This window comes from Dermochelys coriacea, chromosome 7 (assembly GCF_009764565.3).
Source record: "Dermochelys coriacea isolate rDerCor1 chromosome 7, rDerCor1.pri.v4, whole genome shotgun sequence".
NCBI lineage: Eukaryota > Metazoa > Chordata > Testudines > Dermochelyidae > Dermochelys > Dermochelys coriacea.
Window position 1 is genome coordinate 124,435,302 of NC_050074.1, and position 27,576 is coordinate 124,462,877.

The following is a 27,576-nucleotide window of genomic DNA, read 5'->3' on the forward strand; positions in this document are numbered from 1 at the left end:
AAAGGTTTATGCATTGAATATTTGGTCACCAATCAATGTTAACTACAAGGGGGATGCAAACCAAAACTGGAAAATAACACACTAAAGGATATTTTGATAATTTAGATGTATTCAAGTCGGCCAGGCCTCATGAAATACACCTATGGTACTTAGGGAATTAACTGAAGCAATCTTGGAGCCATTAGCAGTTACCTTCGAGAACTCATGGAGGACAAGTGAGGTACCAGAAGAACTGGAGAAGGGCAAACATAATACCTGTCTTCCAAATGGGGAAAAAAGGGCACCTGGGAATTTATAGACCAGTCAGCCTAACTTTGATACCTGGAAAGATACTGGAACAAATTATTAAACAATCTGTTTGTAAGCACTGGGAGGGTAATAGGGTTCTCAGGAATAGCCAACATGGATTTGTCAAGAAGAAATCTTGCCAAACCAACCTAATTGCCGCCTTTGACAGGGTTACTGGCCTGGTGGATGGGGGAAGCAGCAGACGTGATAGATCTTGATTTTAGTAAGGCTTTTGTCACAATTCCACTGAACATTCTCACCAGCAAACTAGGGAAATATGGTCTAGACAAAATTACTATAATGTAGGCGCACAACTTGGTACCACATGTCATTTTGATTAAAAAAAACTAGAACAATATAAAATGAATGTGGAGCACATTAAATGAATTAAAACTGGTCGGTCTTAATATAACTGTAAATGGAGAATGATCATTGAGTAGATCTCTTTCAAGAGTTTCAGTTCTTGGCCCCATGCTGTCTAACATCTTTATCAATGACCTGGAAAAAAACATAAAATCATCACTGATAAAGTTTGCAGATGACCCTAAAATTGGGGAAGTGGTAAATAATGAAGAAGATGGGTTACTGATTTGGAGCAATCTAGTTTGCTTGTTAAACTGGGCATGAGCAAACTATGTGGTTTAGTACAGCTAAATGTAAATGTGTTCATCTGGGAGCAAAGAATGTAGGACATACTTACAGGATAGGGGAACTCTATCGTGATACACAGGGACTCTGAAAGATTTGGGGTCATGGTGGAGAATCCCAGTGTGACACTGTAGCCAAAAGAGCTAATGAGATCCTGGGATGCATAAACAGGGGACTCTGGAGTAAGTTATTTTACTTCTGGATTTGGCACTGGTGAGACCACTGATGGAATGCTGTGTCCTGTTCTGGTGTCCACAATTAAATAGAGATGTTGATAAAGTGGAGGGGATTCAGAGAATGATTAAAAAATTAGAAAACATGCCTTATAGTGATAGACTCAAGGAGCTCAATTTAGTTAGCTTAATAGAGAGAAGGCTAAGGGGTGGCTTGATTACAATCTATAAGTACCTACGTACAGTAAATCTACATTGCAGTGTAAGTCCCACTAACCCCGGGCTTGAGTCAGCTGACCTGTGTTAGAGAACCCTGGGCTTGAGCATCTACACTGATTCTTAACCCTATGTTAAGATTTTTAAAATCTGGGCTTGAACCTGGGGCTCTGGTGTCCACACTGCAGCATGCTGACCTGAGTCAAATCAAACATATCCCAGAGCACCCTCCTGAAATGTGGCCACTCTAGCCCTTTGACCCTGATGCACTGTGGGAAATCTTTACTGCCCACCCTGCTTGTTATAGGAAGTGTGAACAGCCTGCCGAGCAGTCATTTTGGTCTGTGTTCTCCCAGATACTGGAGCCAGCCTTTTGAAGAACTTCTCTTGCTTGCACTTTCACTCCTGTGTCAGGAAACAGGCAGAGCTTCCATGAGATGCTGGTGGACGTTTCCATGGCACTTTCTGACCCACCAAAGGCACCTGATGGATTTCATCATAGAGGAGGAGGAGGAGGAGACAGAGGAAGAACAGTACCCTGGCATGGCAGACTTGCACTGGCAGATGCAGCTCAGTACAACCAGTGCATCGGGTGCAGGACTACAAGACCTAGGATGACCAGCAGTGGGTCTAGAACTTTTGTGTGAAGAAAGCTACATTTCTGGAGCTTTGTGAGCAGCTTTCCCTGACTCTCCAGTGTAAAGACACACACATGAGGCACTCTTGCCTGTCCATCAGCGGGCTGCTATGACCGCCTGGAAGCTGGCTACCCCAGACTGCTACAGGTCTGATGTCTACCAGTTTGATGTTCGAGAGTTGACTGTGGTTGAAGTGGTAGTGGAAGTTTCTGAGGCAGTCAGGCATGTGGTGTACCCCAAGGTGGTGGGCATTCAAGATATTCTGGAGGCAATTGCTGGCTTTGAGATAATGGGGTTTCCAAACTGCACTGAGGCAATTGATGGGACTCGTGTTCTTAGTTTGCCCTCCTTAAGGAGCATGTGAGGACATAGACTACAAAGGGCACTACTCCATTGTCATGCAGGCCTTCATGGATCACAGAGGCTGATTTATGAATGTCAATGTGGGCTACACTGGAAAAGTTCACAATGTCAGTTATTCACCATTCGGGAGTCTACATTTATGGACAGGCTGGCACGCTAGTCCCACTAAATGATGATATAAATGGAGTTGCAATCCCCACTGTTATTCTGGGGGACCCTGCCTACCTCTTTTTGCCTTGTTTTATGAAACTACACCCTGATTTCAGAGGCTCTGGCAAAAGGAGGTTTGTTTATACTCTGAGCAGGTGAAGAATGGTTCTTGCATGTGCTTTTGGCAGATTAAAATCCTGGTAGAGGTGTCCACAGAGCCATTTGGATGTCAATGTCATCAACGCTGTCTGCATTACTATGGCTTGCTGTGCTCCTCGCAATCTTTGTGAAGCCAGAGGTGAGTCATTTCCTCCTGAATGGACCTATGACAGTGAGGGGCCGCTGAATTGCTATGCTCAGCCAAACAGTGCATCTGTCTCGAGCTGGCTGCAGAGGTTGGGGATGTTTTGAGTTCTTACATTATGGACTTGCACAGCCCAGTGGAAGAGGGGAATAGTACCTATATGAATGTGCTTGTTGGGGGGGGAAAAGGGTCTAATTGATTTTGGGGGATGTTTGCTTGATTGCTGTGCAATATACTTATGCATGACATTTGGGGTGGTGTGAATCACAGTGTAGGTTCATAGAAGGAAGGTATTGAAGTGTGAATTGCTGTACCTAACTGCATAGAGGAATAGTGTTGCTTAGTCATGTATAATTGCCCCAATCATGTTTTTAGTTTTATCTCAAATCATGATTGTATGAGGTGATGCACTGATAGCAATAAACTTTCTTGATGATATAAAAGGCTTTATCTGTAGACGTGTTAAAACTGTACGACAGTCGCCTATTGCTACTCAGGCCAGCTGACATTACAACACCCAAAAACAACTACCAGAAGAACATTTCCAAAACAAAAATATAAAAGAGCAGGAAACAGTGCATACATGACATAAACCCCCAACCGCTTCTTGGCTCCATGTTCTCCATTCCCTTCTTTCCCCATTTTCTGCTCACTTGGTGCCAGGCTGGGGGTGGAGGTATCCCAGGAGAGGGGTTCAAGAGGGAAGGCTACCGGGGGTTTCATTGCTCTGCCCAGCCTTTTATGGGCTTGAACGCATGGGCTGCCCCAACATGGAGTTGTCCAAGGTATTTTTAGACTGAGGGTACATTGCAGGGAGATCAGGTCGTGGTGTGGGAAAGGCAGCAGGAGCTGGTGCTCCACCAGCCATGGTGGAGATGAGTCACTCAAACAGTTCTCTGAGTTCTGTCCTTCTCCCTTAGCCACCATTCCTGTTCTAGGAACTGTGTTGCAAGTGCCTGCTCCACAGCTGAAACCCTGTCCTCCCCTGGGCGGCAAGCCTTAGCTTTTCCACCTGCCTCTCAGCATGCTATTGTTCCAGTCTTTCATCTCTCTGCTGCTGGTATTGGACTGTTTATCAGCCCTCTCAAGAACTTTGACCGTAACTTCATCACAGAAATGCTTCCGTCTGGAATGGTCCACGAAGGTATATTGGGCCAAGCGTCAAATTCTGGATGTACAGCAGCCAATGGAGATTAAATGGCCTGAAATAGGACAAGAAATAGAGGGTTATTGTCTAAAGTAGCTCAGTGGAGGAGCATAGTGTTAATTCTTGTGGAATCTCAAGGACATAAAATGTTACATTTCAAAACTGAACCAAAATATATTGTGAAGGGATGCTTCTGTCCACAGAATCTCTCTGGATACAACCTGGTTAATCACAGTTCCAGAAGTGCAGAGACAATGGTAAGTATAAAAAATTATAAACTTTTTTTGGTTTTATAAAAATTTCCATAAGTTATTGGATTGTTAGGGGGTGGTGACAAGTGCACTGGCAACAAAGGCTTTTCTATCATTTCCAGCCTTTCATGTTTTGGAGGACATATCTGTTTGTTTGTGGTGCCCTCTTCCAAAAAAAAGGAGATTTTATTCCAACCTGTTGGTGGGAAATCTACACTATATGCAGCTGAAGTATTCAAACATATAGTGACTGAACAGCACATCTATGAATGTAGTGAGCTAGTCAGCTACCGAGGTGGCTTTTCCCGGCAATGTAAACTACCTAGCTGGAGTTCCTACTTCAGGAAGAGTTTTGCAGCTATCAGCAACCAGGCATGTGTCAGAATCCATGAAGGAATTAACAGGATGTTGCCTTAGCTTACCCGTGGCTTACCGTGTTATGGCTTCATGCAAATACACAGAACTCCACAGCTTTCCTCCTCCCCGCTCATGGTACGTTTCTGGACAAAAATTGACACCCCAGTCGTACTTGGAAGATTTTGTTACCCATGGACTGCATGGACAACCTCTAATTGAAATTGACCTAGATTTGGAAATATAACAATTTTACGCACACGTACACACAGAGTTCACTGTTTCTGGGTTGCTCCATAGATCACTGAGCAGTTACAGTGTGGCAGACTTTAAGGCATGTCAATGTAAGGTTATTAATTGTAAGAACTAGAAATGGCCTTAGCAAAAATTTGAGCTTTTCAATTAAAAATGCTCTTTAAATCTGTCCTTTATCGCAGTGATTCTCAACCTGTGGTCTGAGTCCATGGACTATGTCTTAAGGGGTCTGCAAAAGACTTTGGCGATGTTTACACTAGAGAGATTACAGTGGTGCAGCTGTGCTGCTGTAGGATCTCTTGTGTAGCTGCTCTATGTCGCTGGGGGAGAGAGCTCTCCCGTTGACATAATCCACCCCCAACGAGCACACTAATGCTGATGCCAACATAATTTGTCACTCGGGGGGGGGGGGTGTGTAAAATTCAAACAGCTGTTCCTGTTGATCCTGTCCCACAAACTGATCTGGGAGTGGTTTCAGAAACAGTCACTTCATGCTCCTCACTCTGAGCCTGCTGCTGACTCCCATCATTTACCAGCCTGGATTCAGGGAACAGCAGGGCACCATCCTGGCTGACCAGGTTGTCATGCACTATGGTTGGCTCTGTGCTGGGCACAGTTCCCAGCACCAGGTCAAACCCCTCATAAAACGGGCATGTGATTGGCAAGCTGTCAGGTACTGTTCTAGTCCCTGGTCTGCCCGTACCTGTTCTTAAGCAACTTAACCGGCTCCCTGCACTAGTCACCAGTCTGGAGAATTTACAGAGCTGCCAGCTTTTTAGATATTTGCGGGTATGCATGATCATTTCCTGGTACTTCACTAAAGTCCACAGTTTTACTGGCCTCGCACCAGAGATTCACCAAAATCTGGCTGTGCTTCCATGACCATGAAACAGCACACTTTGCGGAAGGCTTGTTCTGTTCGTTTTCCGTTGCAAACACACAAGGCTCTCTGATGGGTGTTTGCAACTCAGTGATGAGAAGACAAATAGAAGGGTTAATGCTGACTCACTGAGCTGCAGCTGTACATCAGAGGTGAGTAGCTTCTGTTTCAGCTGAATCAATTGGAGACTGTTGGGATAGAGAGGACTAAGGAAGTTAGTTACTTCTGGCGGACTCCCAGGACACAAGTCAAGCGGTGTTGCGCCAACACTGCAAAGCAATAGGGCTTGACTTTGGGTCCCAGCTTGACTCTCGCTCAGACCCTCTACTCCCGCAGGGTCGCAGGTTCAAGCCTAGGTTAGCGCGGTTCATCTGTAGATGTAAGCGGGGTTAGGCTTGAGCCTGAGTCTGAGCCCGAGTGCTTATTGCATTGTAGACATACCTTCAGGGAACAAATATTTAATATTTGGGCTCTTCAGTCTAGCAGAGAAATGTCTAATACGATCCAATGGGTGGAAGCTAGACAAATATAGACTAGAAATAAAGCATACATTTAAAACAGAGTAATTAACCATTGAAACAATTTGTGAAGGGCCATGGTGAATTCTCCATCACTAACAATTTTTAAATCAAGATTGGGGATTTTTCTAACTGATCTGCTGTAAGACTTATTTTGGGGGAATTCTGTGGCTTGTGTTAGACAGGCAGTCAAAGCAGATAAACAGTGTCCCTTCTGGCCTTAGAATCTATGAAAGTGGTTGAAAGACTGTACTCGGAGTAGCTATCAATGGTTTGCTGTCAAACTGGAAGGGTGTATCTAATGGGGTCCCAGAGGGGTCAGGCCTGAATGTGGTACTAGTCAGTATTTTTAATGACTTGGATCATGACCCGCACATTTGCGGGTGACACCAAGCTGGGAGGTGTTGCAAGCGCTTTGGAGAACAGTATTAGAATTCAAAATGACCTCGACAAATTGGAGAATTGGTCTGAATTCAACAAGAATCAGGCAGCCTCTGGGCCAGCCACACTGGCTGCTGCTGGGGCAGTTTGGTTGTGGGAGGGGGCTCAGGGGTAGGGAAGGGAGTTGGGGTGTGGGCTGCAATTCCCAGCCAATGGGAGCTGCGGAGCTGGAGCTCATGGTGGGGGCAGCGAATGGAGCCCCCCATGGCCTTCCTTTCCCCTAGGAGCTGCAGGGACACGAGGAGCTGAGTAGGAAGCTTGCCAGCCCTGCCAGCCCTCCCCCCTCCAGCACCCGCAGGATTCCCGGGCCACACATCACTGCCCGCCTTCTCCCACCCCGCTGCCCCTCATCAGGCATCCCGGGCCATGACCCCCAACAGCTGTGGAGCCCGCAGACGGCCCAGCCCCACCCCAGAGCATCCGCAGCCTCCCTGGCCCAAGTTTTAGTCAGGGCCATATAGTACAGGTCATGGGCCGTGAAGTTTTGTTTACTGCCAGTGACCTGTCCATGACTCTTACTAAAAATAACTGTGACTAAAACGTAGCCTTAAATATGAGTCAGCAGTGTGATGCAATTGCAAAAAAGTCTAATAAAAAATGATTTGCCAGTCAGCAGAGCTATAATTCCCCAGGAGTATTTGGTGCTAAATTATAGTTCTCTTTAGTAAGGTAAATCAAAGCATTCTAACCACAAAGCTTTGGCATATCGTATGCAAGACACAGAAGGTAATTGTCTTGCTTTCCTCAGAACTGGTGAGGTCTGACCTGGGGTAATGTGTTCAATTCTGGGCGCCCCAATTTTGAAAAGATGTAGACAAATTGGAGATAGTCAAAAAATGATAAAAGGTTAAGAAAACCTGACCTATGACAAAAGGTTTAAAAAAACGGGGCATGTTTAATTTTGAGAATAAGACTGAAGGGGGGACTTGGTAACTGTCTTCAAATCTGGTAAGGGCTGTTATAAAGAGGACTGTGATCAGTTGTTCTCTGTGTCCGCTGAACGTAGGCCAGGAAGTAATGGGCTTAATCTGCAGTAAGGGAGGTTTAGGTTAGATATTAGGAAAAATGTTGTAATTATAAATAGGTTTAGAAGGATTAGATTATTGGTAAATGTCAATAAATGTCAATTTCACTGTACACGCACAAATGGAGGAAGAAATACTTCCATCAATAATTGAAGTTACAGTTAGGCAGTAAGAAAATGTTGCCTGAGAAAGTTTGAGTTTGATTTAAGGATATTTACTTTGTATATTTCGAAGCGATGATGACAGTTTGTGTTTGAATGGTTATCAGGTTTTAAGTTTTTGAATCTCAATGTCTGTCATTAAATAATTATCTGACTCCCCGTCCCCCCCCCCATAATTTAGTGCATCTGTGAACATTTACTTAAAAATAGAAAATAATCTTAAACCCTAATTTTGTGCAACTGTGAAAATTAAATAAAAAGCTTTTAAAAATGCCTAAAATAAACACTGATATCCTGCTGGGCCTAACAACAAGGGTAGTTAATTTCTGGTATAGGCTTGCAGGGGAGAATCCTCATCATTGGATGTTTTAAGAACAGGATAAACAAACACTATCAAGATGGTCTGGAGTTACTTGGTCCTGCATCAGCACAGGAGGCTGGACTAGATGATCTCTCCAGGTCCCTTCCAGCCCACATTTGTATGATTCTGTGATAAGTATAATTATATAAAGCAGCTGGTTGTTAAATACAGGGTTGCAGGGTGTTTTTGCATTTTAAATGACTACTTAGTGGTTTAAGTTAATTACACCGTACTCACTTTTTCCCTTCAGTTTGTGGGTTTCTGGAATCAGTATATATGAATATAAACCTTGATTTCCTTTCTTCTACTCACCACCGTCTGCTTTTGGCTGCAGTTTTTTCTATGGTATAGGCTTAGGTACTTCACTAACTCACCCCTACGCTTCTTTTAATTTTTCATTTTAGCCACTTTGCTCAATTAAATGTATGCAATTATAAAAGCAAATGGAAAATTTGTTGTTGCATCATTGAAATATTTCATTTCACAGGACTTAAAAGTAGAATTTGGTGCTCCATGCCTTCCCCCTTATTATATATACTATAAACATCAGAGAGAATAGGCTGACCTTAATATTTGCTTCCCTATTAAATCGCCGCCTTGCAGCAGTTATTTCCCACTGAATAAAAGTTTAATTTCACGCCCTGATTAGTGCTAGAACATGCAGGTGGATATTTTGTTTTATGCAGATAAACTAATCTGCCTTGGCAATGATTTGCCAGTCAGCAGAGCTATAATTCCTCATGAGTATTTGGTGCTAATTATAGTTCTCTTTAATAAGGTAAATCAAGCATTCTAACCACAAAGCTTTGGTTAGGCCCGGGTGTTTATTTTTATTTTTATATATATATATATATATATATATATATATATATAGACACACACACGAGTGGGGATAAATTGAGTGACAAGGACACAACATAGGGTCAAACTGGCATGGTATACAAAAGCGGGAAAGGAAGGTTTCCAGGAAGAATAAAAGGAATGAGTGTTGTGTAGTATCTCTGTGTATACCCCAGTGAGATCATGCAGATAATGTAAACCCCTCTTAGGTTGCCTAGTTCAGTAGTTCCCACTGAATAAAACAACTTAACTGTGGTCTGTGGCGGACTTATTAGTGAGCCTCAAAGAGCTGGCTGGTTGCATAGTGCTGACTCCTTGTTTCCAGATGCTATTTCACATTAAAAGAAAATAAAAATACCCTACTGGACAGTCGTCGTCTTCCTTTTCCATTTAAACAGTTGTCACAGGGATGTTACTTGATTTCAGTAATTGTGAATGGCAAGAGAGGGGTGAACTGATATTTCTATTAAGATGTGGTCCACATTATCAAAGAGTTTGAAAAGGTGATCAGAGAACACTTCAGTTACAAATATCTGTTGGCAGTTGGATGGGTCCCAACAGCAAGCTCTTATTCCCAGATGTTCCATGTTAGCAGTTCGCTTTATATCATCATGCTTTTTATTGAAAAAATACCTATTTCTGATTACAGTGGGGCCCATTTATTGTTAACTTAGAAATGATGAAACTTTGGTTACAGTGATGAGTGGTGGAGGAATTCCACTTTCTTTTCATTTGACAAGTGCCATTAATTTGTTTGTTAAAAGTAAGTGTGTGTGTGTGTGTGTGTGTGTACAGCACATCTATATTTGCAGTAAAATATCCATTTGGAAGGCCAGCAAAAGTGTTCAGCAGCTTGATTTGGTAGTCTTAAAAATTTAATCCCAAATGAGAAGGGGAAGGGGGAGGAGAAGCAGGAATCAGCTATTGCAATTTTCTTATTAATTTGTAATGGCAGCCATAATCTATGCCTGTGTGTGATGGTGGAATTTTATCTGTAAGGTGTATGTGGATAGCTGTATTAAACCAGTCTGGCTGCAACCCTACTAGTATTTCCCCAACCCGACCTTTTTCTCTACAATATTTTGTTCAGAGAATGCTCAGCTAGGTCACTTATTTATACAGAATTTTAGGTGCTCATACAGACTTGCTGAATGTAGTATTTGTGTGTCTAGGGAAACGGAAGAGTTAAAGGAAAACCGTAGAGTTTCTAACTGCTTCATCTAAATATTAAGTGTTTAAATATAAATAATAAGCAGTCAAACATGAAGTCGTTATCTTGACAGCCTCCTGAGGCAGATTAGGACTGAGAAAATTCTGAACCCATAGAAACCACTGAAAATCATATATTTTCAGAGTTTGTGTTAAGATATGTTCTGTATATTAAACAACAGTAACTTTATAGTGCGCCTTTGAGGCTCTCAAAGCACTTTACAGGAGTGGGTATATATTATCTGTGATTTGCAGAAGGGGAAAGTGGGTCTCAGAAAGGTGAAGTAATTTTCTTAAAGTCACAAAGTAAATTGATAATGGAGAAGAGGGGAGAATCCAGATCTTCTAACATCCAGTCGTCTGCTTCTAACCATGTTTGGGTTAATTTTACAAGTCCCTAACAACCTGTTAAGGTAATACATTTATCATTAAAATTAATTTTTAAAATGGTTTGAAACTGTCTGTTTTGAATGGGATCTGAATATTCTTAGTCCTAATCTGCCTCATGAAACTTGTCATTCTTCTAGGAAGTAGTGTTACATCATTAAAATATCACTCCCTTTCCCCTCCACACACACACTGAGACACCATCAATCCCATTCACTAAATGGGTATACTAAAACAATGACAGTACTTCCCAAAACGTGTATTACAAATGCCTTTATTCTTTCGTCCATAAGACCCACAGATCTGTTAACCAATGGGCTCTCAATCTCTCAATCACTGATACAGGGGGCTGTGGCCAGCTACACTGAAGAGCTTGCCAGTTTTTTGTTCTGCTGCAGCTTAGGATGGTCTGCCAGACTGCCTGCTGCAGAGCAAAAACCATCATTTAAAAAAAAGATTGGCTATAAATTTGCTTTCTGTAACTGTTTCTGGTCTTCCCTCACATTGCGAATTTAAGGGTCTGGTTTCTCTTTACTCCTGAGACACTAGCTATGCCCCTATTACCACTCACTCCTGCAAGCACAGCAGGGAGAAGGGCAAGAAGAAGGGGAAAGCAGGTATGTGAGTTCTTGGAATCACTCTACTTGTGGAAATCCTGGACAGGATTTCTGCATGTTGTGGCAGGTGCAGGCAAAGGAATCCATTATCTACATCTGTTTCACAGCTTTCTGATGCTGATTCTCCAGAGAGGGACAGGTCTAAGAGAATGAAGCACAATCCAGATCTTGCAGGCCCAGGAGTCCTTAGCGTTCTCCTAGGAGGAGGGATAACTTTTTTTAGGTTCGGAACAGGAACCGCAGGAGGAGGAAAAGCAGGAAAAACGTTTCTGTTAGACTTCTTCGAATCCAGGGTAGTTTCCAGTTTAGCTCTACCCCTTGAGAAAAGTCTGCTGAAGATGAAGAGGAGGAACCAGATCAGAAAAGCAGTGACACAACTCAAAAGTATTCTCTCAGGATCCAGAACCAAACCTTGTAGCCTTGATAGATGTGATTGAGAAGAATAGGGATCGCCCAAGAACCTGCGAGACTCAGCAAGGTGGCTAAGAACTGTCGTGTTACAATGTTTTTAAATCAGATTTTGTTTCTATTCTAAGATTGGTGCCACCCTGACATACCCACTTAAGGAAACTGCAATACCTGCTGATTGAGAATTGGGATCCAAGGGACCCCACAAACAGGAGGTGGGCCACCATACTTAGGAGAAACTTGAAAGCTCCTTTTGTATCCCAGGGAATATAAATCCTATTTAGAATTCAAAGTAATCCTTTTGTGGCTTCCAAACCATCAAGTTTAGCAGATGAGACAATCCCAGCTATTTTGGAGGAAAGTGATCTAGAACCAGAGTTGGCAATCCAAGAATGATGCATCCACAAGACCATCTGGTCTTCCTACCATAACTCATGATTCTCAGCCAAAGCAAACTGGGATGGAGTAGCACATAGTGCGTGGTCTATTTCAGTTTGTGGATATTAAGCCTCAAATCACTCTGGCAAGTGGGTTCTGGAATTTGTCCTAAGAGATTATGCATTGGATATACTTAACTCCCCTCCTCCCATTCCCAGGAACCCTCAAGAGTGGGGAAATGCAGCCAGCAAACCTTCATTTCCTGCAGATTAGAGCAACAGAATGAGTTGCAGCCCAGAAAATGGACAAACCTTGTACTCCATTCTGTGTCTGGTCAAGAAGAAATCAGGGATCATCAGGGCAGTGCTTGACTTGAAACACCTCAGTAGGTTCTTGAAAAAGTCCAGATTCAAAATGGAAATGTTAGTCCATAACAGTGACAGTCTGTTAATAGATTTGAAAGATGCAAACCTCCACATCCCCATTCATCTGTCTCACTGCAAACTTATCCATTTTTCACCGTTGGAGTCCAACACTTCGAATATAGTTCATTACCATCTGGCCACACCACAGCACCCAAGGTATTTTATGAAGGTATTAGTTGTCTTGGTAGCTGCTCTTATGTTGGAAGAGATTTACCTCTGTCCATTCCTTAATGACCTGTTGTTAAGAGCTCCATCCAGAGACAAGTAGTACAAAGCGCTAAAGGTAGTCCAAGAAGTAATGGGCTTAATCTGCAGCAAGGAAAATTTAAATTAGATATCAGGAAAAACTTTCCAACTATAAGGGCAGTTAAGCTCTAGATTAGTCTTCCAAGAGAGGTTGTGGAATCCCCATCGTTGGAGGTTGGACCAAGAGTGGTCTAGATTTGCTTGGTCCTGCCTCAGGACAGAGGGCTGGACTAGAGGACTTCTCAAGGTTCTTCCAGCCCTATATTTCTATGATTCTGTGAAATAATCCTTTCTCTGAGTTACAAGATCCACAGATCCAACTCTCTCTTGTTTGGAGTATTTCTTTGGCCACTACAATAAGACGACCTGTTTGGGTCATTCAGATGGGGTTATAATGTTATGCTTTACAGTAGGAGTTCACCTTATTACTATAGTATATATAAACTCATTAAATCCCAGCCCACAGGGGTTATTGTTCTGTGCTATGGAAGTGGTCTCAGTTGGAGGGCTCTTCAGTGCGCTTGGGCATGCCCTTTCCGATCAGTGATGGACAGGTCTAATTTTGCTTTGCAGAGTCTGTTGGTTAAGGGATATGTGGACCTTGTAATTCTGAGGAAATTTTCAGAAAGGCAGTTTTCCTGTTCATCACATGAGGTGGTACAACAAATTACTGCACAGAAATACTTAAGATACAGTTTAAAAGGAATTAAAAGTATAATCAACCCAGCATTTGCTCTGTAGTGTCATGAAGGAGATATGGGTTCAATTTCCAGCCTTCTTGATTTGAATTGAATGGAGTGAAGATGCTATAGAGGCTGCCCTCTCCTCTTTCTATTAAATGCTTTTAAAATATTATTTAATCAAACCCAGTAACTCTCATTCTGCGGTGTTAAATAATTAGCGCACATAGATTCCATGCTTATGCAAGGACGTTCTTTTTTTCAGTGCACTTCCCCTGCTTCTCATGTGATAAGATATACAGTTATGGCAACAATCAGAGTTGTTTTCATGTACCATAGAGGTTTTCATTTTATAATGATCCCACTGTGGTATAGTTATCCTTTTTTAATCGAAGTGGAGATGCAGATATTTAAGAACCCTTCTTGCACAAGGATCACTGTACCTGCTGGGTAGTTAATTAGCACTTTGTTTATGACACGGTGTCTGATTTGATTTTTAAAACAAATTGCACTGTGAAGTGGTGGATATTTAAACTGTATAGTAACCACAGCTCCAGCTGTGACTCAAATATTGTAAGCCTTCGGGGGTTGTGGTAGGCTTAGAAAATAGGAACTCTGGCCTGTAGTTTAATGTCCTCTAAAAATCAGCCTTTTGGAGGGTAAAGAAGCGGCTTCCACAGGATTTTAAAGTATTGACTCATTCTGAGAAGTCAGCCATTCCAGACCTCACAAGGGACTGTTAAATCTATTAGGTTAAACCTGGAAAAGGGGACGAGGTAACTAAAGAAGAATACAGTCAGCTAATGCTTGTAGGGAAAAGACAAGGGCAGCAAAAAACAAAATGAGTTATTCTGGTCCATTGGGTTATGGAGAATAACAAGAGTTTTAATATAGCTGGGGGTTGGGCAGGAAAAAGTGCTAGAGAGAAAGAAGGCCTATTAGTAAATACAAGTGGAGATTAAATTTGACTCAAAAAAAGGCTGAGATAGTGTGAACTCCTTTTAAAAATCAGTCTTCAGTGATAATGATAAGCAGCTTTCAAAGCAAGGAAGGCATTACAGATAAGGTACTGATTTTTTTTTTAAAGTTGAATTTTTATTTATTAGGCATACAATACAAAGAGATTCACTTAGATTTCTGACTCTGTGCTTGTGCCTTCAACACTTTCACAACAATCTTCTGCTCCTCAATAAGGAAAGCTCGTTTGATTCTGTCACGGACACATTTAGCACACATGGAACCGCCATAGGCTCTGCTAACGTGCTTCTTTGTTTTTGACAACCTCATAAGCGTAGCACGAACACCGCGAAGTCTTCCTGGACACATACCACATGCAGACTTTGGTGCCTTGCCAACTTTCTTAGTGTAAACGTAAACAATCCTGTTACCGGTGTCCGGGACAGCCTGGTCTTGTTAGAGGCTGTGTTGTAGGACAACCTACGACAATATGTCAGACGCTGAAACATTTTTTATATCTGGTCTCACCGGGACTGGAAGATAAAGGGCAGATAACAGTTTTGTGACACTGCCATTAATGGAGTTAGCAAATCAACTTACTGTACCACTGGCAGCTGTTTTTTGAAGTACTGTAAGATTAGAGGAAAAGAAAAAGTAGCGCCAGTCATCAAAGGAAGAGAGAGAAATTATTTTGGCAGGTACCACCCCGATAAGACTAACTTCTGTCACATATACGATAATGGAGCAAATATTAAGATAACTCATTAGTGGAGAACAATGAAACCATGAGAAATAAGTAGTATATATTTATAAAAAAAATAATAGATCTTGCCAAGCGAATTGATTGCTTTTCTGATAGAATTGCAAAATTATTGAAAAACAATAAATCTGAAAGGTTTGAGTGATGATTGGTTTAAAAGGTGATTTTAGTTAGTGGTGCAGCTGTGTCTTGTAGACAATGCCTCAGTCCATACTTAAACAACTAAATAAGTTGCCTTTTTTCCAGAAGTGCTAACCGCACATCTCCCACTTAAGTCATTTGGAACTGTAGTTCTATTATTGCTCATAGGTCTTTCAGAATTGCTGTTTTCCAGGCCTCTCTACTTAAACTGCTCATTTATACTGAAAATGCTAAGTTTGGTGCCTCATTCTCATCTTTATTGTGACAACTCAAACACAAAATAGATAAACAAATAGCCCATCCTTTATTTTAGCACCCAACACCTCCTCCCAAATATATTAAATTTCCACAAGTCAGAGCTGAAATGCTTTGACCTAACTATACTCTTCCACCAGAGTTTGAACTTCGAAGTTACAGGACTTGAGTATAGACAAGCCCTAAGGAACACGAATGGCACCAGTTTAGTTAAAGTGGTACAGAGCCCCTAGTGTGGATGCAGTTACATCAGTATAAAGGTATCTTTTACTGGCATAGCTTATTCCCATATAAGGAAGAGGAATAAGCTATATTAGTATGAGGCACCTTGATAAAACTATCCACAATAGGAGTTTTACCAGTATAACTACTCTGGTAGAAGATCACACCCTGCCAAATGAGTTACACTCCTACAAAAGCTATGTACGCTAGGCCTAAGTCACTTAGATGCTCTGGTACCAAATATGGGCTAGGAACTGAAGTTTAGGTTCCTATTTTTGTAAATTTAGCCTGTGTTCATAAAAAAGTTTACAGTAACTTTGTTAATCCTCTGGAAGTCTAAATAACTTTCTATTAACACCTGAGGTGACTTTATTTTGAGGTGACAAAGATTTTATGCTACTAAGAGATATTAACAAAAATAAAATTTTAGCTTGGTGCTGCAGACATTTGTGTGCATGCTTAGTTAAGCATGAGTAGTCCCACTGAAATCAGTAAGACTGCTCATGTAAATAAAGTTAAATGCCTGAGTAAGGGCTTGTCTTCATGTACAGTGGCATAGCTGCAGTGCTTCGGAAAAGATTCTCCTATGCCTCCGGGAGAGCTTCTCCTGTCAGAGTAGTTAATTCACCTCCGCGAGAGGCGGTACCTATGTGATTGGGAGAAGCTGTCCCGCTGACATTGCGCTGTCTACACGGCGCGGGGTTAGGTCAATGGATTTTTCACACTCCTGAGCAATGTAGTTATACTGCTGTAGGTATGCAGTGTAGACCCAACCAGGCCTCAGTGTTTGCAGAATTAGGTCTTTAATTTTCAGGGTTTTATTTTTTTGTTTTTTTTTGCTTATAACAGTTTTATAAAATTCCAATAAGACAGTCTACCAGTAGCAGCATTTTGAGAACAGCATTTTTAATTTAGTTCATTTTATATTTTAATCAAAAGTTTCAATAGTGTGAATTTTCAAATTAGATTTTACAAAGAGAGCCTTAGCCTGAGTTTTTTTTTTTAATCCAAGTAGTTTAAATAATAAATTTATATTGGTTATTTAAATTGTCCCATCCTGATGTGCTTTATAAACATGAAGCAGCATGCCACTCCTATGTGGTAGGTTGGTATTATCCCCCTTCTACAGCTAAGGTGACTGAAGTATAGAGAGAAGTGAAGCCATTTGCCCACATTCTCACTGGTAGTGGTAAGTCTGGACTGGTATCCAGGCCTGACTCCCAGCACTGTGCCTTAGGGCTTATCTACACTTACATTTTATAGTGCTCTAACTTGCTGGCTCAGGGGTGTGAAAAATCCTCCCGCTGAGTGCAGCAAGTCTGAGCGCTTTAAAGTGCTAGTGTAGACCGGCTCTGAGCTAATCCCCTCGAGGAGGTGGATTATCCGGAGCTCTGGGAGACCTCTCGGGCGCGACCACACTCGCGCTTCAAATCGCTGCCACAGGAGCTTTCCCTTGACAGCACTTTGAAGTTTCCAGTGTATCATAGAATATCAGGGTTGGAAGGGACCTCGGGAGGTCATCTAGTCCAACCCCCACTCAAAGAAGGACCAATCCACAATTTTTGCCCCAGATCCCTAAATGGCCCCCTCCAGGATTGAACTCTCAACCCTCGGTTTAGCAGGTCAATGCTCAAACCATTGAGCTATCTCTTCCCCCCACCCCATGGTGTAGCCATGCCTTTAGCCATAAGATCATTATTTTGGCTTAATTATGAGATTTTTTTGATTCTTTAAAGGAAAAATTGATTACAGTACTTATATAAAACAAAATGTGGTCCTGTACAGCAGTGGTTCAACCAGGGGTCTGGGTCCCCCGGGGGGGCCGCGAGCAGGTTTCAGGGAGTCTGTCAAGCAGGGCCAGCATCAGACTCACTGGGGCCCAGGGCAGAAATCTGAAGTCCCACTGCATGGGGCTGAAGCCCGAGGCCCTGAGCCGCACCACCTGGGGCTGAAGCTGACTCCTGAGTAGCTTAGCTGCATGGGGCTCCCTGTGGCATGGGGTCCCAAGCAATTGCCCTATTTGCTACCCCTAACACTGGCCTGGCTTTTATGTGCAAAATTAGATGTTGTGACACAGGTGGGCCGTGGAGGTTTTATAGCATTCAGGGAGGACCTCAGAAAGAAAAAGGTTGAGAACCCCTGATGTACAGTGCTTCCTTCTTGATACTTAGTATTTACATTGAATAGGTAAATAGCTATGTGTATAGAAACATCAGCTAATTGTAACAGCCCTGAGAGATGGGTTAAATCAGTATTATCTTTGTTTTACAGAGACAAGCTAACCACCTGTCAAGCTGGTGGCAGAGCTAGAGTTAGGACTCAGGAGCACCCTGCTCCAAGCCATGTGCTCAGTCCATTAAAGCAGGGTTTCTCAAGCAGGAGTATGTGTACCCTGGAAGTATGCAGAGGTCTTCCTGGGGGGACATCAACTCATCTGGATATTTGCCTACTTTTACAATAGGCTACATAAAAAGCACTAGCGAAGTCAGTACAACTAAAATTCATACAGACAATGACTTGTTTATACTGCTCTATATACTATACATTTAAATGTAAGTACAATATTTATATTCCAATTGATTTGGGTAAAAATGAGAAAGTCAGCAATTTGTCAGTAATCGTGTGCTGTGACACTTTTTTGTATTTTTATGTCTGATTTTGTAAGCAATTCATTTTTTAAATAAGGTGAAACTTGGCGTATTTAAGACAAATCACACTCCTGAAAGGGGTACAATTGTCTGGAAAGGATAAGAGATACTGCACTAAAGCATGTTCTGTTTCTGCTATCCAATTAGTGCATTAAATATTGCTAATGCAGAGACTCAGCTGCCACATTTGCCAGCGGTCTATGTTTGGCAATAGCTCACCAGCACAGTCTCGGTTATTAAAACTTGGGTTTGACAGGGATTGTTGGCCAGGACACTGGGGTAGTGTCTCTACTGCTTTGAAAGGTATTTAATTTCCACAAGAGGTGAGCAAAAGGAACTTAGTATTAGTAAATCTCTTTTGAACTGCTAATGTTCAGGCTTCTGTTCAGCGGTAGAACTGGAGCTGTGTATGTCCTACTCCCTAGGGTCTGAAATAAAAACAAGGATAACCACGTCCTCCCCATTTTGTTAAAGGTTTATTGGTCCACTGTGACTTCATTTTCTGCTTCACCCATTCTGTGTATATAATATTCTACACTCAAGGCAGAAACAATTTATGTAAGATACAGTTTTGTAAATTTCTTAACATCTCCCATGTTGGGGAGCACTGTTGAGTCCATTAGATTGTAAAGGTTCCTTTGGGTTGCAAAATAATGTTATGGCAGACGGTTTATAGCTGGCAAAAATACCAAAAAATTGCCATGTCCATCTATAGTATACTGGGACCAACCTAATGACTTGTATTTTCCTAGACTCGACAGGGGAGGAAACAATAGTTGTGTATAAAATGTGGTGGGGAGGGATTGTGTTAGTCTTTAACTTATAAATGTAACTTGTTTGGTGCTAATATTTACATCACCACCACCAGCCAAGCTGAGGCTGTCTCTATACTGGTGTTTTTGAATCTTTCACCATTGCGCTATGGCTGGAGCAGCTCCACTGGGGCGTAGCAATGGTGGAAGCACTAGTGTAGACTAGTTGCTGGCATTTTACCACTGCCCAGTGGGAAACGTGCCACCAGCTGGTCTATGCTAGTATGCCTGCCATTAGAGCTGCACTTGTAGTAATTTGGGAGGGATTTTAAGAGACGTGCCAGTATGCACAAGGTTGTAACGTAAAATAGTGGAAAATGTTGGTTTTCATTGCTAATGTGGAAAAGTATCAAGCCCTCAGGGAAGCTGAGGCTAGAATAGTGATTTTTAGTAGGCGCTTATCTGGGGACTGAAACTGCATGTGTGGCTAAAAGCATTTACATTGCTTAAGATCGTCCAGAAAATAGGTTAGGTTAGCCAGGTCCAAATGTAAAAGGAGGTCTCTCTTATGTTTGTTCTCTCCTAGCCCCGAATACACATGCCCAAAGATGGATTCCAACTTGCATCTTCTGGATACCAAGCATGGCTAAAGCAGGTTGGACTGTATTCCTGATTCTCATCTCTTGTGAGGGATTGTGTCAGACACTTGTGCTTGTCTCAGTAGTAAAGTACATGTAAAGGCCCTATTAAGTTACAGTGCTGTATAAGCTAATATCTTGCATAGTCATATGTTTGTGGGTTTTGTATATGTGTGTGTTATGTGTGCATCACCTTTTCTTCACAGATCCTAGGCATTTATACTTCTTGTGAAGGAAAGTTCAAAACAGAATTGCCATAAGGGGGAATGGATTGGAGTCTGAAAAGAAATCTGCAGCAACAGCTCAAATTACAGAATTAAAATGAGTCTTCAAATGTAAGGGTGTATGGTGGTGGTAATAATGTGAAGGCCAGTGGGTTAATTCACCTGAGACTCACATCTAGAGCCTAATTCAGATTTGATTGGGTGAAACAAGTGTGGACATTTGCTCACATCACATAACAATCCTGTAGTTTGACACAATCTGACACTATTGGGAGTTCCTGCTCAGAAGGCCTAATGCTATATTACTTGAGCTATTATTAAAGGCAAAGCTTTTGATGTCTCGGCAGCTGGGCTCTAGCAGTTGCTGTCAGCCTCTCACTCGATGAGTGTAAAATTCCCTTCAAAAGAATCTTCTAATTTTAAATTGTGTCTATAAGCTAATCCTTGCCCCCTGTATTTTCATGGGAGAATCCAGTGTCCTTGAGAAGACAGAGTTAAAGTTGCTGTTTTTGTAGGAAGCCAGAATGATTGTGTTGTTATGGCAACGAAAACTGGAAAAATGAAAACAGCACAGATAAGCTGCATCCTGTTGTCGTGGCAACTAGTTGTGAAAATGATTAAGGGTGGTGTTGAAAGGATCTGTGGTACTGTGAGCCCAATAGAAACAAACAGACAAAGAGACAAGTCACTTGTGGTGGATGGAGAAATAAAAACCAGAATAAACTTAATCTCACATGATCAATTTTATAACAGGTTTGAGTGGGGTTATTAATGGTCTTGGGTCTTTACAGTCATGTCTCACTATCTTATGAGAAATAACCAAGCACCTGATCCTTCAAAGTACATTGTACTCTTAACTCCTATTGATTTCAGTGGAGTTAAGATTGCTTGAATGCTTAAGAGGCAGTGGAGATCGGGTCCTATATTATTAATCCAAAGCAGTGGTCTTTAATATAACAAATGCACCTTTGTAAATTTCTAATATTCTGAAAGAGTTCTCTGGGGCTTGAACCCTGACTGTCTGAGAAACCATCTCTTTCTCCATAGTCCTTCACGCTAGCGAAGGTCAGCTAGGACACTGACACTATTGTTTTCTTAATTTAAACATAACTGGGGAGGAGGCAGGTTATTTCGGTAGAGGGACCTCACCTTTGCAGTTAATGTCTGTCTCGCAGCCCAAGGTTGTTGTCCTACAGGGCACAACATCCTTTTTGGCCTTAGGTGGTAGCCTGGGAGGTGTGGTAGGGAAAGGATTATGTAGATTGTGTCTGAGGTAGATTTTCATAAGTTTTTACCAAGTGCTCAGGTACATATGGAAGTGTGCATTTTATACATGCAAAATATAAATAAATGTATAAAAATTTACGATGTTCAGAAGTGAGGTTTTGTATGGAGTCTTTCATAGTGGAGCAAATTTAAAAAAAAAAGAAAATCTTTCAAAAACTCAATGTCTGTGGGCTGGTATCTTTCTGATTTCACTGTGCTGCTGTTAAATATTAATAAATATCTTCTTCTGTTTGCTTCTCCTTCTGCTTGATCCTTCAGTGAAGTTACAGACCTATGCTTATGCCCGCCCGCCCCACCCCCTGATGGAAATAGCTGTCACAAATTCAGTGCTATGATTTCACTGTAAGAATTACAGGAGTAAAGTGGCTCGTGTGTGTGTGTGTGTGTGTGTGTGTGTGGTGTGGGGCGGGGGAGAAGCCTTTTTTTAAACACACAGTTCGGGTAAGTAGCAGAGATGGTAAGAGATTGAAGTGAAATGGATTTAGTTTTAGGTTACTTGTTATAATGACCTTTTAAAAATAAGATTTGAGTCAAAAAGCTACTTTAAAAATATGCACAAACCTAAATATTTATTCAAATAGAATGGAGCTATGGTTATCATCAAGTTTATTCCTCTAAGTGTGCTTTTAACAGGATTCCGCGGTAATGGTTCGTTTCCTCAGTGTAGCCGGGTATTGATCTGCTGCCTTGCTTATACAGAATGAGAAATATTCCAGTAACACAATGTATTAATGTGGGATAAAAGCAGTTTATATTACAAATGAGATGGAGGAAGATGGAGTTCTGCAAGACTGGACACATACTATAAATATCCATAAAACTGACAATTTTATCTAAAAACCGTGCTGGCAACACTTGCATATTTTCAGCCTACTTGAAGTGGAGTTAATAGTTGATCACTACCTGAGCATGGGTCGCCCACACTAATGCCATTACCCTCTGCCCTTTAATAGCAAGTTTTTATATTTAATGTTGCTCTCCTGTAGCAGAGAGCTGTGTTATATACATATGTGGTCTAGAGGAAGTACAATACATATGACCAGAAATACATGTTGATTTAAAGAACAGGCTTTTAAGTAATCTGTAAAGCTCCATTTTCTGTCTGGGTTCCTATAAGTTCATCCTTTGGTAAAAGACAAACACCTGCAGTTCTTTTGTTCAGCCCTGTTCTTGATTTAATCCTCTTTCTTCAAATGGCAGCATTGTGTTTTCCAACAGTGTGGAACATCCCATCCCCTTAAAGCTGAGCCTTTTGAAAACTAACTAAAATTGGCTTCCACAGGGAAAGATTTTTTAGGTTTAATGTGTACATAAATATGATCAATAGAAATATTTTGTTCCCATTCCTGTTTATATATAGAGATCCTATATGTGTTAAATTGAATTGTGAAGTCAGATAAATTAAAGCTGTTAATTAGCTTAAATGTCTTTGATTACATTAACAAGAAAACTAAATACTGTTTAGGTGACTGGTGAGAGCAAGGTAATTCAGAGTTAAAATTGACCCTTGCCCTTCATGTACCATTGTGCCTTAGTATTGTATCACATAAAGAGTTTAATATAATGAGCTCATCTGACCCTCCCTACCACCCAGAGTATCCTGGAGTAGAATTTTTAGAGCCAAGTTATAAACCTGTACAAATGTTTTATACTGGAAAATCCGATGCTTACCTTAGCTAGATTGGCGCCAGCAAAGGCCACTATAATCAGATAAGGCATTTGAGATATGAGTTGGCTATACGTCAGTCAAGTCAGCTGGAAAAATGGGTATAAAAATCATGACCTCAGAGAAATCTGGATCCGTCCTTTTAAGCCGAGCTTTCCTAGAAGAAATGTCCAGAGATATTGTTTCTGTCCCTGTTTTGTAATATCGTCACTGACATACCTTCCTTACCTTCTGAAAGATATATTCTGTATTTCCAGTGAGTACCTAGAGACTTTAGATTATTTGAATTTAAAAATGCATACACTGGTTTCTTGGGGAGGAAAGTTTAAAATAAGTAGCTCATTAATATGTGGCACTCATACAGAACTTTGAAAATGTACAGTGCTATGCACATATTTAAGTAGTCCTCAAAACAGTCCTGTGTGGTAGTTGCATAACATAACAATCTCTCAGCATATGCTCAGTGTGCCCAACTGATTGTATAGATTTATACAAATTGGAAATAGAAAAGAGAATTTATCCAGTTCATCTCCCTATCAGTAGAGGTTTGTTCCCTGTAGTACACGTTTTTGGAGCTATAGAACTAGGGTTGATAAAAGTCCCAAGTGTGGGGTTCCCCTTAGAGCCTCGATATGTCTTCACAGTAGTTTAGAATCCAATGTGGTTAGGCAGCTGATGTGTCAGGGCTTCTGCTGCTGCTTCTAAATGTGATCGTTTCACTGTTTTTTCTTCTCCTTCTTGGCCAATTGTATCTCTCTAGATTAGGTGCTTATCTGGCCCCCAACACCAGCATATCTGAGCGCCTTACAATCCTGAATATATTTATCCTCAGTACACCCCTTGAAGTAGGGAAGTTCTGTTATCCCCATTTTGCAGAAGGGGGCACTGAGGCACAGAGAAACTTAAGTGACTGCTCAAGACCACAGAGGAAGTCTGACACAGAGCAGGGAATTGCATTTAGTTTTCCTGAGTCCCAGGATGATACCCTAATTGTTAGGCAACCCTTTGTTTCAATTCACTTACTGTCTCTTGTCATGTATTAAGATTTTAAGCTTCTTGAGGCTAAATGGAGGCTGGTGGTGAGGAGGAGGCACAAGGAGAGGAGATGGTAAGATATGAGAGTGCAGAAATAGGCAAGTTGTGAAGGGTCAGCAGTTAAAAACTGGGACTTAGTCATAATTATGTGTTCACTTTTTGAAAAGTTTAATATTTTTAGCCTACTTAATACAGAACCTTGATCTAGGAACTTCAAATACCTCCATACTTCAGACCTCAGTGAGAAATCATTCATAAGCCTGCTTATCATGAGTTGGCGCATAGAACCTTTTTATTCACATAAAAGTCATTTTGAATGTCTAGGTGCAGTCTGAAAGTCTCTACTTCAAGTATCAGGGGGTAGCCATGTTAGTCTGTAGCCACAAAAACAGCAAGGAGTCCTGTGGCACCTTAAAGACTAACAGATTTATTTGAGCATAAACTTCCGTGGGTAAAAAACCACTTCTTCAGATGCATCACAATGTTTCTTCAGTACCTCTAAAGAATGGTATGGCATCTGCATTCGTAAGAGCCACAGATGCACTTCATGGTATTTATAAGCTCTGTGGAACAAAAAGCTACAATTCATGGAAACATCAGTATCCACTGGCACAGACGGTAAAGCTTGTAAGTTCCAGGAGAGGCACTTACTCAGTTTTCAACAATTAAATTGTAATATTCCTTAAGTAAGGTGTAGTCTCTGCTAGGTGTTTGAAGGAAATTGTAACCATCACTGGAAAATCTTGTGCATGTTGCAGTTAGGACAAGCTAGCTCCTTTGGTCAAGAAACCTCTGCTCACCTTTAATCTCGGAAACTGAGGGTATGTCTATGCTAGAAATATAATGTGACCTATAAAAGAAAAGGAGTACTTGTGGCACCTTAGAGACTAACAAAGGTGACCTATGTTAGGTCGATTAAAAACCACTGCAAGTAATTACTGTAGTGGTTCATGTCCACACTACCCTCCTTCTGTTGGTGGTGCACATCCTCACCAGGAGTGCTTCCACTGACTTAAGAGGGGCAGTATAGGAGGCTGAGAGACTGGGCTCTCAGCTGCACATGCAGCTCCCTGCCAGGAGCCTGATTGCCCCCTGGGCTCTTGGCTCCCCGCTTCCAGGGACCCGGCTGCAAGCTCAGCACCTGGCATCTGGGCAGATCCTGGGAGCCTTGGTGCAGCTGCTGGGCTCTCCACAGGGAACCGGACGCCTCTGGGCAGCTGCCACGCTGCGTCCGCCTGGCTCTCCACTCTGAGCTGGGCTGCATCCTGGTCTCCCAGTGGGGAGCCCGATGGCTGTACTGAGGATCTCAGCTCCCTGCCAGGAGCCTGGGATCTGCCAAGACTCAGGATGCGGAGATGCCCACCAGGAGCCCTGCTCTGGGGAGCTGAGAGCCATGGGAAGGGAAGCAGCCAAGCTCCCGGCAGTAGGGAGTGAGGAGCATCCGGGCGGCACCTGGGCTCCCCTCGGGGAGCAGGGAGCTAGGCAGGCAACAGTGGGAGCGGGAAGCCACCCACCTGCCTTGGTGACAACCCAGCTTTCTTGTCAGTTTCATGGCTGGAGCCATGAAATTGACAAGAATGACAGCCAACAGCCTATGTAAGTAGTGCAGTGTCTACACACACTGCGTCGCCCTAACTACGCTGACATAAACCCAACACCTCTCATGGAGGTGGAATTATGATGTTGCTGTAGTAGGGCACTTACATCAGCGGGAGCAAGGCCGTAGAGTGTACACTAACATAATTAGGTTGACGTAAACTGCCTTACGTCAGCCTAACTGTAGTGCAGACCAAGCCTGAGAAACTCTCATAATGACTCTGAGTGGGGAGATGCTCTCCTCTGCCCCATCTAAAACTGACATTCTCCTGGATCCCATGCAGGTAAAGAAATGCTTGTATAATCTAAACATATACAAATCAGTCCATTCAGATTGCTATCAGCTTTGGTTATTAAGAGTATTACCTAATAAACTTGCTATAGCACTGGAAACTCTTGAAAATGTGTGGTAAACTGGGAAGTTATCAGGGCATTAGGCTTCGTCTACGCTACACAGTTTTGTCGACAAAACAGTGGAAGTGTCTGCAATGCTCCTCCTGCCGATTTAACCCTCCTGCTACGCAGACATAATAAAACCACCTCGATGACGGCATTGAGCATTTTGTGATAAAGGTAGAGCAACATGGTGTCAGTGTAGACACTGTATTTTCTTATGTCGCCCTAAGTCATCTCCAGGAGGTGTCCCACAGTGCCTCTCATGACTGCTCTGGTAAGCAGTTTCTACTCCGCTGCCCTGCACTCAGATAGACAGGCATGTGCCCCTCCCCTTTAAAGCCCTAGGAGTTATTGAAATTCCACTTCCTGTGGAAGGGACATGCAGCAGTGCCATGCTCAGATCAAGGAGCTGAGGTAGATGTACCAGAAGAGAAGGGAGGCCAACCGTCACTCAGTGTGATGCCAAAAACATGCTGCTTCTACAAGGAGCTGCATGCCATCCTCCACAGCCACCCCACCTCCACTGTCAAGAGCTCCATGGATACTTCATGGGGATGAGAGGCTGCGGCCAGCGGAATCAACTCTGAGGATGAAGTGATGGATGAGGAGGTTGAGTTCAAGGAGAATGTGGGACAGGCTCCTCTGGTAGCATGGTGAATCAGGACCCTTTTTTGGCTCCCTTTTTTGGTCCCAGCAGTCTGGTTCTGGTGTCCCTGAAGCAGGAGAGGGGAGTTCCGGTAAGTACTAATTTTTCTTTCGTAGTGCATGGTTACATGAGGAAGAGATGTCCTTATTTTGTTACATGGTGCACATGGAAGAAGGGATGGAGATTAACAACACTAGATGCTGTTTCCATCTGCTTCGCATTGCCCTGTGCAGCCACACAGTGGGGGCCCTGCAGAAAAGTTTGTTGATGCATACCAAGATCTCCTGGGAACCCTCCATAGAGATCTCTAGGGAGCTTTCCTGCAGATACTCTGCAGTCCCTCTAGCAGATGACAGAACGAGGAGTAATGGTCTCAAGTTGCAATGGGGGAGGTTTAGATTGGATATTAGGAAAAACTTTTTCACTAAGAGGGTGGTGAAACACTGGAATGCGTTACCTAGGGAGGTGGTAGAATCTCCTTCCTTAGAGGTTTTTAAGGTCAGGCTTGACAAAGCCCTGGCTAAGATGATTTAACTGGGACTTGGTCCTGCTTTGAGCAGGGGGTTGGACTAGATGACCTTCTGGGGTCCCTTCCAACCCTGATATTCTATGATTCTATGATTCTATGCTGAAGGTTCCTTGGCTCCTTTGTTTCTTCTCCCATTGTAGGAAACTTTGCTGTGCCAATTGGCAATTATTTCTGGAGGAACCAAAGCAGCACAAAGATGAGCAGCATACAGACCCAGTCTGAAGCCACACTTATGTAGGAGTATGTAACTTATGTTACCCTCAGTAGTGTGATTTCAGCATCAATTGACCCCGCCTGTGGAAAACAGTGCCAGTATTCCAAATAGTGGCCTTAGGCACTTGTACGGATCCCCTTCTGAAACCACCCAGACCCTTTGTCCCATCTTTCACCACCCCCTCTTTGGGCTGATCTCACCACATTTAGTGCTCTGGCTGTGCTGTGTTTGCAAAGGAAAAGTGAGA

General features: G+C 42.3%; 2 protein-coding genes across 22 annotated transcripts in view; one reads left to right on the top strand and one right to left on the bottom strand.

Annotated features, from left to right (window-relative positions):
• The window catches only part of BTRC (beta-transducin repeat containing E3 ubiquitin protein ligase), a 167,398-nt gene that overhangs the window by 8,057 nt on the left and 131,765 nt on the right, over window positions 1–27,576 (top strand). For 5 of the 21 annotated variants that reach the window (XM_038408304.2, XM_043519814.1, XM_043519815.1 and 2 more), the window contains exons 2-3: window positions 4,131–4,184; window positions 19,685–19,753. The exons of 4 other annotated variants lie outside the window; for them this stretch is intronic. In XM_038408304.2, coding sequence (XP_038264232.2) covers window positions 4,131–4,184; window positions 19,685–19,753 — 123 coding nt within the window. Of the gene's footprint in view, window positions 1–1,681; window positions 2,111–2,664; window positions 2,775–4,130; window positions 4,185–19,684; window positions 19,754–27,576 lie in introns of those variants that run through there. 12 more of the 21 variants (XM_038408308.2, XM_043519817.1, XM_038408314.2 and 9 more) reach the window with 5 other exon arrangements.
• LOC119858229 (60S ribosomal protein L34-like) lies at window positions 14,437–14,844 on the bottom strand. Its single transcript, XM_038408322.2, is given in 2 exon segments — window positions 14,437–14,751; window positions 14,754–14,844. Coding segments are annotated over 2 exon segments (339 nt in total). The 5' UTR covers window positions 14,830–14,844; the 3' UTR covers window positions 14,437–14,488.